Genomic DNA, 15,165 nt, shown 5'->3' on the forward strand with positions numbered 1-15,165 from the left:
AGGGTGTATTGTTTTTTTCAGGTGGGCTCCAGTTGTTAATGGTTGAGCTCCATGTTACTTGATTGGCTATGGTTAGCCTTGGGAATTTCTTTATCGCTGTGTCCCACCAGTGCTGTATTTGGCCGAGGCCAACAAGGCCAGGGCTAGGGCAGCACTATTAGGTAGGGCAGCACCCCCCTCTCTCTCTCTCTCTCCCATCCTCTCTCTCTTACTCCCTCTCTCTCTCTCTCTCTCTCATCCCCCTCTCTCACCCCCCCTCTCTCGCTCTCTCTCTCTCTCATCCTCACCTCTCACCCCCCCCCCCTCATCCCCCCCTCTCTCTCTCATCCCCTTCTCTCTCTCTCTCTCTCTCTCTCTCTCTCATCCCCCCTCTCTCTCTCATCCCCCCTCTCTCTCTCACCCCCCTCTCTCGCTCTCTCATCCCCCCTCTCTCTATCATCTCCCCCTCTCTCTCTCATTCCCCCTTTTCATCCTCTCACTCTCTGATCCCCCCTCTCTCTCTCTTTCTCTCACCCCCTCCCTCTTTCATCCCCCACCTCTCTCTCCCTCTCCCCCTCTCTCTCCCTCACCCCCTCTCTCTCTCATCCCCCCTCTCTCTCTCTCACCCCCTCTCTCGCTCTCTCTCTCATCTCCCCCTCTCTCTCTCATTCCCCCTTTTCATCCTCTCACTCTCTGATCCCCCCCCTCTCTCTCTTTCTCTCACCCCCTCCCTCTGTCATCCCCCACCTCTTTCTCCCTCTCCCCCTCTCTCTCCCTCACCCCCTCTCTCTCTCATCCCCACTCTCTCTCCCTCCCTCCCTCACCCACACCCCTCTCTCTCCCTCACCCCCTCTCTCTCTCATCCCCCCTCTCTCTCTCTCCCTCACCCACCTCCCTCTCCCACCCCCTCACTCTTTCTCTCTCTCTCTCTCTCTCCCCTCCTCTCTCTCTTACCCCCTCTCTCTTTCTCTCTCATCACCCTCGCTCTCTCTCTCATCCCCCCTCTCTCTCTCTCATCCCCCTCTCTCTCTCTCTCATCCCCCCTCTCTCTCTCTCTCTCACCCCCTCTCTCTCTCTCTCTCTCTCTCTCATCCCCCCTCTCTCCATCATCTCCCCCTCTCTCTCTCATCCCCACTTTCATCCTCTCACTCTCTGATCCCCCCTCTCTCTCTCTCTTTCTCTCACCCCCTCCCTCTTTCATCCCCGACCTCTCTCTCCCTCTCCCCCTCTCTCTCCCTCGCCCCTCTCTCTCTCATCCCCACTCTCTCTCCCTCTCCCACCCCCTCACACCCCCCCTCTCGTGAGATCTCAGAGGTTCATGCTGGGACTAGTAGTCCTTCAATTTTGGAGGGAGTCACATCCGTTAAAAAAGGAGTGAGGCAGATTTACATGGGGGGGGGGGGGGCGCCCATTTTTATTCTTGCCTAGGGCAGCACCAAACCAAAATACACCATTGGTTCCCACCCCTCATGTTTGTTAGCCTTGGGAATTTCTTTATCGCTGTTCCCACCCCTCATGTTTGACATTGCTTTGGGAACGTCCCGATGGTTAAGAAGAATCAGGAGCTGTGTCCGTCAATGAACTTAGGGGAAGATGGGATTTTTGTCTTCCCGTAAAATCCATTTCTCTGATGTTCATTGATGGACACAGCTCCCACCCCTCTGTGGAGTTGGCTTTCTTCTGATACTGCTTGTAACAAAACTCAGTGCCTATAGCTGAGAGGGGGTGTATACCTCCTGGAACTGCCCATAGGCGTAGTCTAGCTTTTTCCGGCCTATTGTCCTACTCCTGTAGGGGGGCAGCATAACCCAATGGTTAAGAAGAATCAGGAGCTGTGTCCATCAATGAACATCAGAGAAATGGATTTTACGGTAAGTCAAAAATCCCATTTTTGCATCGGTTTCCTATGATTGTCGGCTCCATCTAGTGGTTATAATATGGTATTGCCCCGAGGAACTACAGGAAAATATCTTATGGCCACTAGATGGCGCTGACTATCATAGGAAATCAAATAAATAAATTGTGTGCTGTGGTGGTGCGGATCCGGACATGAAACGATCGGGTTGTGTGTGGTTAGAATTCGGATCGCTCTTTTTTTTCTTGCAGAGATCCTGATGTTCGGAGGACGTTCCCTTCTCCCCTCTGACAATGTCCGGATTCAGCCCGGAGCTCATCGATTACCTGGAGGGGAAGATCTCATTCGAGGAATTCGAGAAACGCCGGGAGGAGCGACAAGCCAATGAGAGGAAGGTACAGAAAGAACAGCCGGCCCTCCAGGCGTCCAACTTGCTGCCCTTTGGGGCTCGTACTTTGACTCTCGGCCTGCAGCAAGAAGCAGCGAGCACATTGATTTATAGAGGGGGGGGGGGGATTTACTAAAACTGGGGAGTGCAAAATCTGGTGCAGCTGTGCATGTCAGCCAATCAGCTTACAGGTTTTATTGTCAAAGCTAAGCTGAAGAATCTGAAGGTGGAAGCTGATTGGCTGCCACGCACAGCTGCACCAGATTGATTTTGCACTCTCCAGTTTTAGTAAATCGGCATCTGCACAGTCTCTGACCCTCTCCTGTTGCAGGGGTCCTCAACCTCTGGGGGACGTGGACTGGTGCCGCTCCGTGGCCTGTTGGGGGGGCCTGGGCTGCTCAGCTGGGGGTGGGTGGCACAACCTGCACTGCCACCCTCCCACCACCAGAGGACGCCCGCTCCCCTTCTCCTAGCACCTTACCTACAGGGAAGAGGAGGGGGGAGAGCTGGGCCAGGCCAAAGAGGTGACAGGCTGCACCTCCCCACCCCCGAGGTGACTGGCTGCACCTCCCCACCCGCAAGGTGACAGTGTGCACCCCCCCCCCCCCCCCCAGAGGTGACAGGCTGATCCCACAACCCTCCCCAGAGTTGACAGGCTGCACCCCCCCTAGCCCCCAGAGGTGACAGGCTGATCCCTCCTCCAGGCAACACTGTCACAACCCACCCCCAGATATAAGTCTTCACCCCCCCCCCCAGGTAACAGGCTGCACCCCCCCCCCAGGTAACACACTGCACCCCCCCTCCAGGTAACAAGCTGCGACCCCTCCAAGTAACAAGCTGCACCCCCCCCCCCCAGGTAACAAGCTGCACCCCCCAGGTAACAAGCTGCACCCCCCCAGGTAACAGGCTGCACCCCCCCTGGTAAAAAGCTGCACCCCCCACAGGTAACAAGCTGCACCCCCCAGGTAACAAGCTGCACCCCCCCCAGGTAACAAGCTGCACCCCCCAGGTAACAGGCTGCCCACAAGGTAACACGCTGGACCCCCCAGGTAACACGCTGCGACCCCCCCCTGGTAATACTCTGCGACCCCCCCAGGTAACAGGCTGCACCCCCTCCAGGTAACAGGCTGTACCCCCCCTAGGTAACAGGCTGCACCCCCCCACCAGGTAACAGGCTGCACCCCCCTAGGTAACAGGCTGCACCCCTCCACCAGGTAACAAGCTGCACCCTCCCCACCAGGTAACAAGCTGCACCCCCCCACCAGGTAACAAGCTGCACTCCCCTAGGTAACAGGCTGCACCCCCCCCCCCCACCAGGTAACAAGCTGCACCCCCCTAGGTAACAGGCTGCACCCCCCACCAGGTAACAGGCTGCACCCCCCTAGGTAACAGGCTGCACCCCCCCCCACCAGGTAACAAGCTGCACCCCCCTAGGTAACAGGCTGCACCCCCCCCCCCACCAGGTAACAAGCTGCACCCCCACCAGGTAACAAGCTGCACCCCCCTAGATAACAGGCTGCACCCCCCCACCAGGTAACAGGCTGCACCCCCCTAGGTAACAGGCTGCACCCCCCACCAGGTAACAAGCTGCACCCCCCTAGGTAACAGGCTGCACCCCCCCCCCACCAGGTAACAAGCTGCACTCCCCTAGGTAACAGGCTGCACCCCCCCCCCCCACCAGGTAACAAGCTGCACCCCCCTAGGTAACAGGCTGCACCCCCCACCAGGTAACAGGCTGCACCCCCCTAGGTAACAGGCTGCACCCCCCCCCACCAGGTAACAAGCTGCACCCCCCTAGGTAACAGGCTGCACCCCCCCCCCCACCAGGTAACAAGCTGCACCCCCACCAGGTAACAAGCTGCACCCCCCTAGATAACAGGCTGCACCCCCCCACCAGGTAACAGGCTGCACCCCCCTAGGTAACAGGCTGCATGCGAATGTAAAATAACAAAGTTCAGTAGAGTTTAGGAGCTGTCAGCGTTTTTTTCTGCTGAATCGCCGCTATGGAAGGCGCTGGCGGAGGTTTTTTTTTGCCAAACAAACGCTGAAGGCTGTAGAATAAAACACCGCGTGTGCCTGAGACCTCACATTAGTACCGCCTCCTCTCCTGGACTGATCCGACTTCCTCTGATTTCACCGCACACTGCGAGCTTCTCACCATGTGCATCAGAAGCTGCAGCAAGTCAGCTAGACTCCGCCTCATTTCCTGGGTGGAGGACGTCCGGCATCATCTAACGCTTCCCTCCCCAGCCTGACTGTCCCTGGCCCCACCCCTTACATTAATTGGCTCTGAGTTCTTCCAATCATGGAGGCTCACCATTACAATGCAGCTCCACCTAGGAACACTCACTCCTTCCTGGCATTTTGATATTTGCATAACTCCTCCCACTGCTTGCATCAGGACTGAGGCAGGGTGCAGGGATGTTTTCAGGAAGCAGGCCCCTCCCACCAGCCATGATCTGCCTGCAATGCGTAGAGAAGCACAGAGACCCAGTGATAATCTAATATAAGGTTTGATTTAAATATTTGATCGGTATGTTGATGAAGGGGGGAGGGGATGCTAACCAGGGAAGGCGAAATATGAGCAGATTAAACTCCAGCATTAAATATAATAAAACGAATGTCATTGTGCCAGGATCAGGGCGAGTCGAAGGAGGACGACGCAGAGCGAGGAGAATGTGAGGCTGAGGATCCCAGCGTGCCGTCCACATCGCAGCCGCTGTGCCCAGAGAATACGCCGGGCACTGAGGATACAGGTCTGTATAATGTTCACTTACAGCCGATAATAAATAATTTCCTTCCTTATCATTAATAAAAAATATACATAATTTATAATACATTTATATAATGATAAATAATTAATATAATGCAAGTATAAAAAATGAATATAATATGATAAAAAAAAATATTTATAATTTTATTACATAAATAGCAATAAATTTGCTTACATATATAATATGTATATAATATATATTATTATATATATTTAATAATTTATAATACATTTGTATGATAATGATAAATAATTAATATAATGCGAATATAAAAAATGAATATAATATGATAAAAAAATAAAAAAAATATTTATAATTTGATTACATAAATAGCAATTAATTTGCTTACATATATATTTAATAATAATTTATAATACATTTATATGATAATGATAAATAATATAATGCGAATATAAAAAATGAATATAATATGATAAAAAAATTAAAAAAATATTTATAATTTGGTTATATAAATAGCAATAAATTTGCTTATATATATATATATATATATATATATATATTTAATAATAATTTATAATACATTTTATATGATAATGATAAATAATTAATATAATGATTATAATATGATAAAAAAAAGAAAAAAATATTGATAATTTGATTACATAAATAGCAACAAATTTGCTTACATATATATTTAATAATAATTTATAATACATTTATATGATAATGATAAATAATTAATATAATGCGAATATAAAAAATAAATATAATATGATAAAAAAATAAAAAAAATATTGATAATTTGATTACATAAATAGCAATAAATTTGCTTACATATATATTTAATAATAATTTATGATACCATTTATATGATAATGATAAATAATATAATGCGAATATAAAAAATGAATATAATCTGATAAAAAAATATTGATTGTTTAATTACATAAATAGCAACAAATTTGCTTACATATATATTTAATAATAATTTATAATACATGTGTATGATAATGATGAATAATTAATATAATGCAAATATAAAAAATGAATATAATACGATAAAAAAATATTTATAATTTGATTACATAAATAGCAATAAATGTGTTTACATATATATTTAATAATAATTTATAATACATTTATATGATAATGATAAATAATATAATGCAAATATAGAAAATGAATATAATATGATAAAAAAATAAATTATTTATAATTTGATTACATAAATGGCAATAAATTTGCTTACATATATATTTAATAATAATTTATAATACATTTATATGATAATGATGAATAAATAATATAATGCAAATATAAAAAATTTATATAATATGATAAAAAAAGAAAAAAATATTTATAATTTGATTACATAAATAGCAATTAATTTGCTTACATATCTATTTAATAATAATTTATGATACATTTATATGATAATGATAAATAATATAATGCGAATACAAAAAATGAATATAATACGATAAAAAATAAAAAAATATTTATAATTTGATTACATAAATATCAATAAATTTGCTTACATATATATTTAATAATAAATTATAATACATTTATATGATAATGATAAATAATATAATGCAAATATAGAAAAAATATAATATAATAAAAAATTATTTATTGTTTGATTACATAAATAGCAATAAATTTGCTTACATATATATTTAATAATAATTTATAATACATTTATATCATAATGATAAATAATATAATGCGAATATAGAAAAGGAATATAATATGATAAAAAAAATATTTATAATTTGATTACATAAATAGCAATAAATTTGCTTACATATATATTTAATAATAATTTATAATACATTTATATGATAATGATAATATAATGTGAATATAAAAAATGAATATAATATGATAAAAAAGAAAAAAATGTATAATTTTATTACATAAATAGCAATAAATTATTTGCTTACATATATATTTAAAAACAATTTATAATACATGTATATGATAATGATAAATAATATAATGTGAATATAAAAAACAAATATAATATGATAAAAAATAAAAAATTATTTATAATTTGATTACATAAATAGCAATAAATTTGCTTACATATATATTTAATAATAATTTATAATACATTTTATATGATAATGATGAATAAATAATATAATGCGAATATAAAAAATGAATATAATATGATAAAAAAATATTGATTATTTGATTACATTAATAGCAACAAATTTGCTTACATATATATTTAATAATAATTTATGATACATTTATATGATAATGATAAATAATTAATATAATGCGAATATAAAAAATGAATATAATATGATAAAAAAATATTGATTATTTGATTACATTAATAGCAACAAATTTGCTTACATATATATTTAATAATAATTTATGATACATTTATATGATAATGATAAATAATTATTATAATGCAAATATAAAAAATGAATATAATATGATAAAAAAAGAAAACAATATTTATAATTTGATTACATATCTATTTAATAATATTTTATGATACATTTATATGATAATGATAAATAATATAATGCGAATATAAAAAATGAATATAATATGATAAAAAAATTTTTATAATTTGATTACATAAATAGCAATAAATTTGCTTACATATCTATTTAATAATAATTTATCATACATTTATATGATAATGATAAATAATATAATGCAAATATAAAAAATGAATATAATATGATAAAAAAAGAAAAAAATATTTATAATTTGATTACATACATAGCAATAAATTTGCTTACATATCTATTTAATAATAATTTATGATACATTTATATGATAATGATAAATAATATAATGCAAATATAAAAAATGAATATAATATGATAAAAAAAGAAAAAAATATTTATAATTTGATTACATAAATAGCAATTAATTTGCTTGCACACCGTATATATTTAATAATAATTTATAATACATTTATATGATAATGATAAATAATATAATGCGAATATAAAAAATGAATATAATACAATAAAAAATAAAACAATATTTATAATTTGATTACATAAATAGCAATAAATTTGCTTACATATATATTTAATAATAATTTATGATACATTTATATGATAATGATAAATAATATAATGCGAATACAAAAAATAAATATAATACGATAAAAAATAAAAAAATATTTATAATTTGATTACATAAGTAGCAATAAATTTGCTTACATATATATTTAATAATAAATTATAATACATTTATATGATAACGATGAACAAATAATATAATGCAAAGATAAAAAATGAATATAATATGATAAAAAAAATATTTATAATTTGATTACATAAGTAGCAATTAATTTGCTTATATATATATATATATATATATATATATTTAATAATAATTTATAATACATTTATATGATAATGATAAATAATATAATGCGAATATAAAAAATGAATATAATATGATAAAAAAAGAAAAAAATATTTATAATTTGATTACATACATAGCAATAAATTTGCTTACATATATATTTAATAATAATTTATAATACATTTATATGATAATGATGAATAAATAATATAATGCGAATATAGAAATGAATATAATATGATAAAAAAAATAAAAAATTATTTATAATTTGATTACATAAATAGCAATACATTTGCTTACATATCTATTTAATAATAATTTATAAATACATTTATATGATAATGATAAATAATTAATATAATGCGAATATAAAAAATGAATATAATATGATAAAAAAAGAAAAAAATATTTATAATTAGATTACATACATAGCAATAAATTTGCTTACATATATATTTAATAATAATTTATAATACATTTATATGATAATGATGAATAAATAATATAATGCGAATATAGAAATGAATATAATATGATAAAAAAAAATAAAAAATTATTTATAATTTGATTACATAAATAGCAATACATTTGCTTACATATCTATTTAATAATAATTTATAAATACATTTATATGATAATGATAAATAATTAATATAATGCAAATATAAAAAATGAATATAATATGATAAAAAAATATTTATAATTTGATTACATAAATAGCAATAAATTTGTTTACATATATATTTAATAATAATTTATAATACATTTATATGATAATGATAAATAATATAATGCGAATATAAAAAATGAATATAATATGATAAAAAAAGAAAAAAATATTTATAATTTGATTACATACATAGCAATAAATTTGCTTACATATATATTTAATAATAATTTATAATACATTTATATGATAATGATGAATAAATAATATAATGCGAATATAGAAATGAATATAATATGATAAAAAAAATAAAAAATTATTTATAATTTGATTACATAAATAGCAATACATTTGCTTACATATCTATTTAATAATAATTTATAAATACATTTATATGATAATGATAAATAATTAATATAATGCGAATATAAAAAATGAATATAATATAATAAAAAAAGAAAAAAATATTTATAATTAGATTACATACATAGCAATAAATTTGCTTACATATATATTTAATAATAATTTATAATACATTTATATGATAATGATGAATAAATAATATAATGCGAATATAGAAATGAATATAATATGATAAAAAAAAATAAAAAATTATTTATAATTTGATTACATAAATAGCAATACATTTGCTTACATATCTATTTAATAATAATTTATAAATACATTTATATGATAATGATAAATAATTAATATAATGCAAATATAAAAAATGAATATAATATGATAAAAAAATATTTATAATTTGATTACATAAATAGCAATAAATTTGTTTACATATATATTTAATAATAATTTATAATACATTTATATGATAATGATAAATAATGAATATAATGCGAATATAAAAAATGAATATAATATGATAAAAAAAGAAAAAAATATTTATAATTTGATTACATAAATAGCAATTAATTTGCTTACATATCTATTTAATAATAATTTATGATACATTTATATGATAATGATAAATAATATAATGCGAATACAAAAAATGAATATAATATGATAAAAAATAAAAAAATATTTATAATTTGATTACATAAATAGCAATAAATTTGCTTACATATATATTTAATAATAATTTATGATACATTTATATGATAATGATAAATAATATAATGCGAATACAAAAAATAAATATAATACGATAAAAAATAAAAAAATATTTATAATTTGATTACATAAATAACAATAAATTTGCTTACATATATATTTAATAATAAATTATAATACATTTATATGATAACGATGAATAAATAATATAATGCAAAGATAAAAAATGAATATAATATGATAAAAAAATATTTATAATTTGATTACATAAATAGCAATTTGCTTACATATATATTTAATAATAATAATTTATAATACATTTATATGATAATGATAAATAATATAATGCGAATATAAAAAATGAAAAATGAATATAATACAATAAAAAATAAAACAATATTTATAATTTGATTACATAAATAGCAATACATTTGCTTACATATATATTTAATAATGATTTATAATACATTTATATGATAATGATAAATAATATAATGCGATTATATAAAAAAGGAATATAATATGATAAAAAAATATTTATAATTTGATTACATAAATAGCAATAAATTTGCTTACATATATAATTAATAATAATTTACAATACATTTATATGATAATGATAATATAATGTGAATATAATAAATGAATATAATATGATAAAAAAAGAAAAAAATGTATAATTTTATTACATAAATAGCAATAAATTATTTGCTTACATATATATTTAATAACCATTTACAATACATGTATATGATAATGATAAATAATGTGAATATAAAAAATGAATAGAATATGATAAAAAAATAAAAAATTATTTATAATTTGATTACATAAATAGCAATAAATTTGCTTACATATATATTTAATAATAATTTATAATACATTTATATGATAATGATGAATAAATAATATAATGCGAATATAAACATAATTAAAACAATAAACAGTTTGTTTACATATGAATTTAATAATAATTTATAATACATTCATATGATAACAATAAATAATTCTAAATAATATAATATGAATATAATCATAATTAAAACAATAAACAGTGTGTTTACATATGAATTTAATAATAATTTATAATACATTCATATGATAACGATAAATAATTCTAAATAATATAATATGAATATAATCATAATTAAAACAATAAACAGTTTGTTTACATATGAATTTAATTATATTACATTTATATAATAATAAATAAAAATTATAACTGTTTGATAATTATTATAATACAATTATGATTTTTTTTCCATTAAATTAGTTATATTTGTATTTATTTAAACAAATGTAACCCAAAAAAAAATTGCGCAATTACAATTTAATTATTAACAATTAAAAAAAACAAAAAAACATAAACACATACATGTTTGTGTTGCAGAAGAAACCTCTGATGGCGTCAGCAAGTCTGTTCAGCGTGCGTTCGCGTCAATGCTGGGAGAAGATGACAGAGAGGAGGAGGATGACGAGGATGAAGGAGAAGATCATTCTGAGCAACTCTCGCCTGGCGATGTCTTTGCTCTGGAAATGCAACTGGACAGAGAAAACAAGAAGATGATGAAGGTAATCTGTGCATCCAATAGATCAGTGATGGGGAACCACGGCCACACCTATGTGAACCTGGCCTAAATCTACCAAAAAGATGTAGTGCAAGTGCCTATTTATGGAAATTGATTGGTTCTATGAGATAGGTCCTCATATTACATAGTTTTGGTAAATCTAAAGTCAATTGCACAGACAGATTTTAACATATAGTATGCTGAAGGTCAGAATGACCACTTAGAATACCATTCGACCTATCCGTAGTCTTACTGTAACGGCCTGTAAGGAGGTGTTTAAAATGGGACTGGAATACATTTTAGACTTCTGCCCAAGTTGCTTGCTCAAGATACAAAATGTCTATTGTCCAGACCTTCAGGTTCAACTTTGTAAGGTCCTGTGTCAATGGGCTTTTAATTATGTCAGATAAGTATTATATTCCTACACAAGTCTGTAGGAATGAAGCAGGTCAGAAGGAGGTCATGTGCACGTCAAATGCCATCAATTTTGGTTCTAAAGCCCTTCAAAAATTATTAAATTGGGTTAAACCTTTGTCAATGGGCTTTTTTTTTTTTTACACACACCTGGAAAAAATACCGGCCTCAATCCTCCCCTTGTCGCCGGGCCAACATACACCTGAAAAAAATACTAGCCTCCATCCTCCCCTTTTTGCCGGTCCAACACACACATACATGTCAGATGTGTATTCCCTGCCTAAAGCCCTTCAACACAAATATGCACTCTCGTTATTTAGGTCTGACAACTTCAGTGTAAGTCTTAGTTTCGGTAGCTGTAAGGAGGAAAGATGGATAAACCACATAATTGTGTAAAAGAGCTTAAGGAACATTTTGTGGTGTGTTTTTGAGGTTTTACTGATTGCATCGAGGATCAAATGCTGAAATGTTTTAATAGAAAGTTCATTATATTGTCAGAGGAAAAAAAAAACAAACCGGCATGCCTAGGAGAGCCTTCCTTGGGTCCGCCAGATGCAAAGATCTACTGATAACTGAATCTGATGGACGCAAATACAACTTTCTTTACCATCCCTCCTCATTGCAAGTCCTAAAAGCCCGTCAACACAAGTCCTAAAGCCTAAAGGGGCCTCTTAGAACCCATGAAATGTATTGACAATTTTATGGCTACTGCTGTTAAGTTGGGTTCAACCTTATAAGGGCCTGTGTCAATGGGCTTTTAATCACGTCAGATGGGTACAAATCTATGTATAAAGCAGGTCAGAAGGAGGTCATCTGCAGGTCAAATACATCTGCCTGAATTCTGAAGGATCTCCGAAGCATCTCAAAAGGGCGTTATCAACCTAGGAGAGCCTTCATTGGGTCCGCCAGATGCAAAGATCTACTGATAACTAAATCCGATGGACGCAAATACGACTTTCTTTACCATCCCTCCTCATTGCAAGTCCTAAAGCCCTGTAGAGCCAAGTCCCAAAGCCCTGTAGAGCCAAGTCCCAAAGCCCTGTAGAGCCAAGTCCCAAAGCCCTGTAGAGCCAAGTCCCAAAGCCCTGTAGAGCCAAGTCCCAAAGCCCTGTAGAGCCAAGTCCCAAAGCCCTGTAGAGCCAAGTCCCAAAGCCCTGTAGAGCCAAGTCCCAAAGCCCTGTAGAGCCAAGTCCCAAAGCCCTGTAGAGCCAAGTCCCAAAGCCCTGTAGAGCCAAGTCCCAAAGCCCTGTAGAGCCAAGTCCCAAAGCCCTGTAGAGCCAAGTCCTAAATCCCTGTAGAGCCAAGCCCCAAAGCCCTGTAGAGCCAAGCCCCAAAGCCCTGTAGAGCCAAGCCCCAAAGCCCTGTAGAGCCAAGCCCCAAAGCCCTGTAGAGCCAAGCCCCAAAGCCCTGTAGAGCCAAGCCCCAAAGCCCTGTAGAGCCAAGTCCCAAAGCCCTGTAGAGCCAAGTCCCAAAGTCCTGTGGAGCCAAGCCCCAAAGCCCTGTGGAGCCAAGCCCCAAAGCCCTGTGGAGCCAAGCCCCAAAGCCCTGTGGAGCCAAGCCCCAAAGCCCTGTGGAGCCAAGCCCCAAAGCCCTGTGGAGCCAAAGCCCTGTGGAGCCAAGCCCCAAAGCCCTGTGGAGCCAAGCCCCAAAGCCCTGTGGAGCCAAGCCCCAAAGCCCTGTGGAGCCAAGCCCCAAAGCCCTGTGGAGCCAAGCCCCAAAGCCCTGTGGAGCCAAGCCCCAAAGGCCTGTGGAGCCAAGCCCCAAAGGCCTGTGGAGCCAAGCCCCAAAGGCCTGTGGAGCCAAGCCCCAAAGGCCTGTGGAGCCAAGTCCCAAAGGCCTGTGGAGCCAAGTCCCAAAGCCCTGTAGAGCCAAAGCCCCAAAGCCCTGTAGAGCCAAAGCCCCAAAGCCCTGTAGAGCCAAAGCCCCAAAGCCCTGTAGAGCCAAAGCCCCAAAGCCCTGTAGAGCCAAAGCCCCAAAGCCCTGTAGAGCCAAAGCCCTGTAGAGCCAAAGCCCCAAAGCCCTGTAGAGCCAAAGCCCTGTAGAGCCAAAGCCCCAAAGCCCTGTAGAGCCAAAGCCCCAAAGCCCTGTAGAGCCAAAGCCCTGTAGAGCCAAGCCCCAAAGCCCTGTAGAGCCAAGCCCTAAAGCCCTGATGAAGGTGCCTCGTTAAACCCATTAAATGTATTGGCTGTTTTATGGCTACTGCTAATATTAAATTGTGCCTGGACTACATCCTCTGTGTGGTTCTCCCTTTTTGAATATCTCATTCTGATTTAGTCGCCATTGGTTGGATACATAAGGTGTATTTCTTATAGTGCAGGGGAGCCCCAACTGCAAGAATATTTTTTTACAAAAATCTCAAAGTTGGGCTTTAATCTGGCTGCTGATGATGTCTGCGTGAAACATCGATGCATTTGTTCATTTTAACGGCATTTTACCTTTTTACTTCTTTTGCTTTAGGCTAAGAGGCCACGTAGCAAACTGCCGAGAGCCCTCAGGGGCCTCATGGGAGAGGCCAACATCCGCTTTGCTCGGGGAGAGCGGGAAGAAGCCATTATGATGTGTATGGAAATCATTAGACAAGGTATGCACTCTCGGTATTTAGGTCTAACAGCTTCAATGTAAATCTTTGTTTCGGTAGCTGTAAGGAGGAAAGACGGATAAACCACATAATTGTGTAAAAGAGCTTAAGGAACTTTTTGTGGTGTGTTTTTTTGAGGTTGTACTGATTGCATCGAGGATCAAATGTTGAAATGTTTTTTTTATAGAAAGTGCATTATGTTGTCAGAGGAAAAAAAAAAAACAACCGGCATGCCTAGGAGAGCCTTCATGGGGTCCACCAGATACAAAGATCTACTAAAAACTGAATCCAATGGATGCAAATATGACAGACCCTTTCTTTACTGTCCCTTCTGATTGCACAAGCAACACACTTTGCTGACCACCCATACCACCACAACACTCATATATACTGAAAATAAAAATCCGTGACACCCCAGGATGGTGCCTTCTGGTGGCTATTGACAGTCCATCCCACGTCACATACCTGTACATCATCCTACACGTTCTGATATAAGGAGCTACAAGAACTCGTTTTTGTACACGTGTATAGGTTGTTACTTTGCACAACCTTATAGTTA

At 35.4% G+C, this 15,165-nt stretch overlaps 1 protein-coding gene across 1 annotated transcript in view; it reads left to right on the forward strand.

The window, feature by feature from the left end:
* Positions 1 to 2,096: 2,096 nt before the first annotated feature.
* Positions 2,097 to 15,165, forward strand: part of GTF3C3 (general transcription factor IIIC subunit 3) — a 106,611-nt gene continuing 93,542 nt past the window's right edge. Inside the window, exons 1-4 of the mRNA XM_082263797.1 lie at positions 2,097 to 2,229; positions 4,864 to 4,978; positions 11,437 to 11,618; positions 14,486 to 14,609. Of these exons, the coding sequence (XP_082119923.1) occupies positions 2,128 to 2,229; positions 4,864 to 4,978; positions 11,437 to 11,618; positions 14,486 to 14,609 (523 nt within the window). The 5' untranslated portion in view covers positions 2,097 to 2,127. The remainder of the gene's footprint in view (positions 2,230 to 4,863; positions 4,979 to 11,436; positions 11,619 to 14,485; positions 14,610 to 15,165) is intronic.

The sequence above is a fragment of the Pelophylax lessonae genome, assembly GCF_965119305.1.
Source record: "Pelophylax lessonae genome assembly, chromosome: 7".
Taxonomy (NCBI): domain Eukaryota; kingdom Metazoa; phylum Chordata; class Amphibia; order Anura; family Ranidae; genus Pelophylax; species Pelophylax lessonae.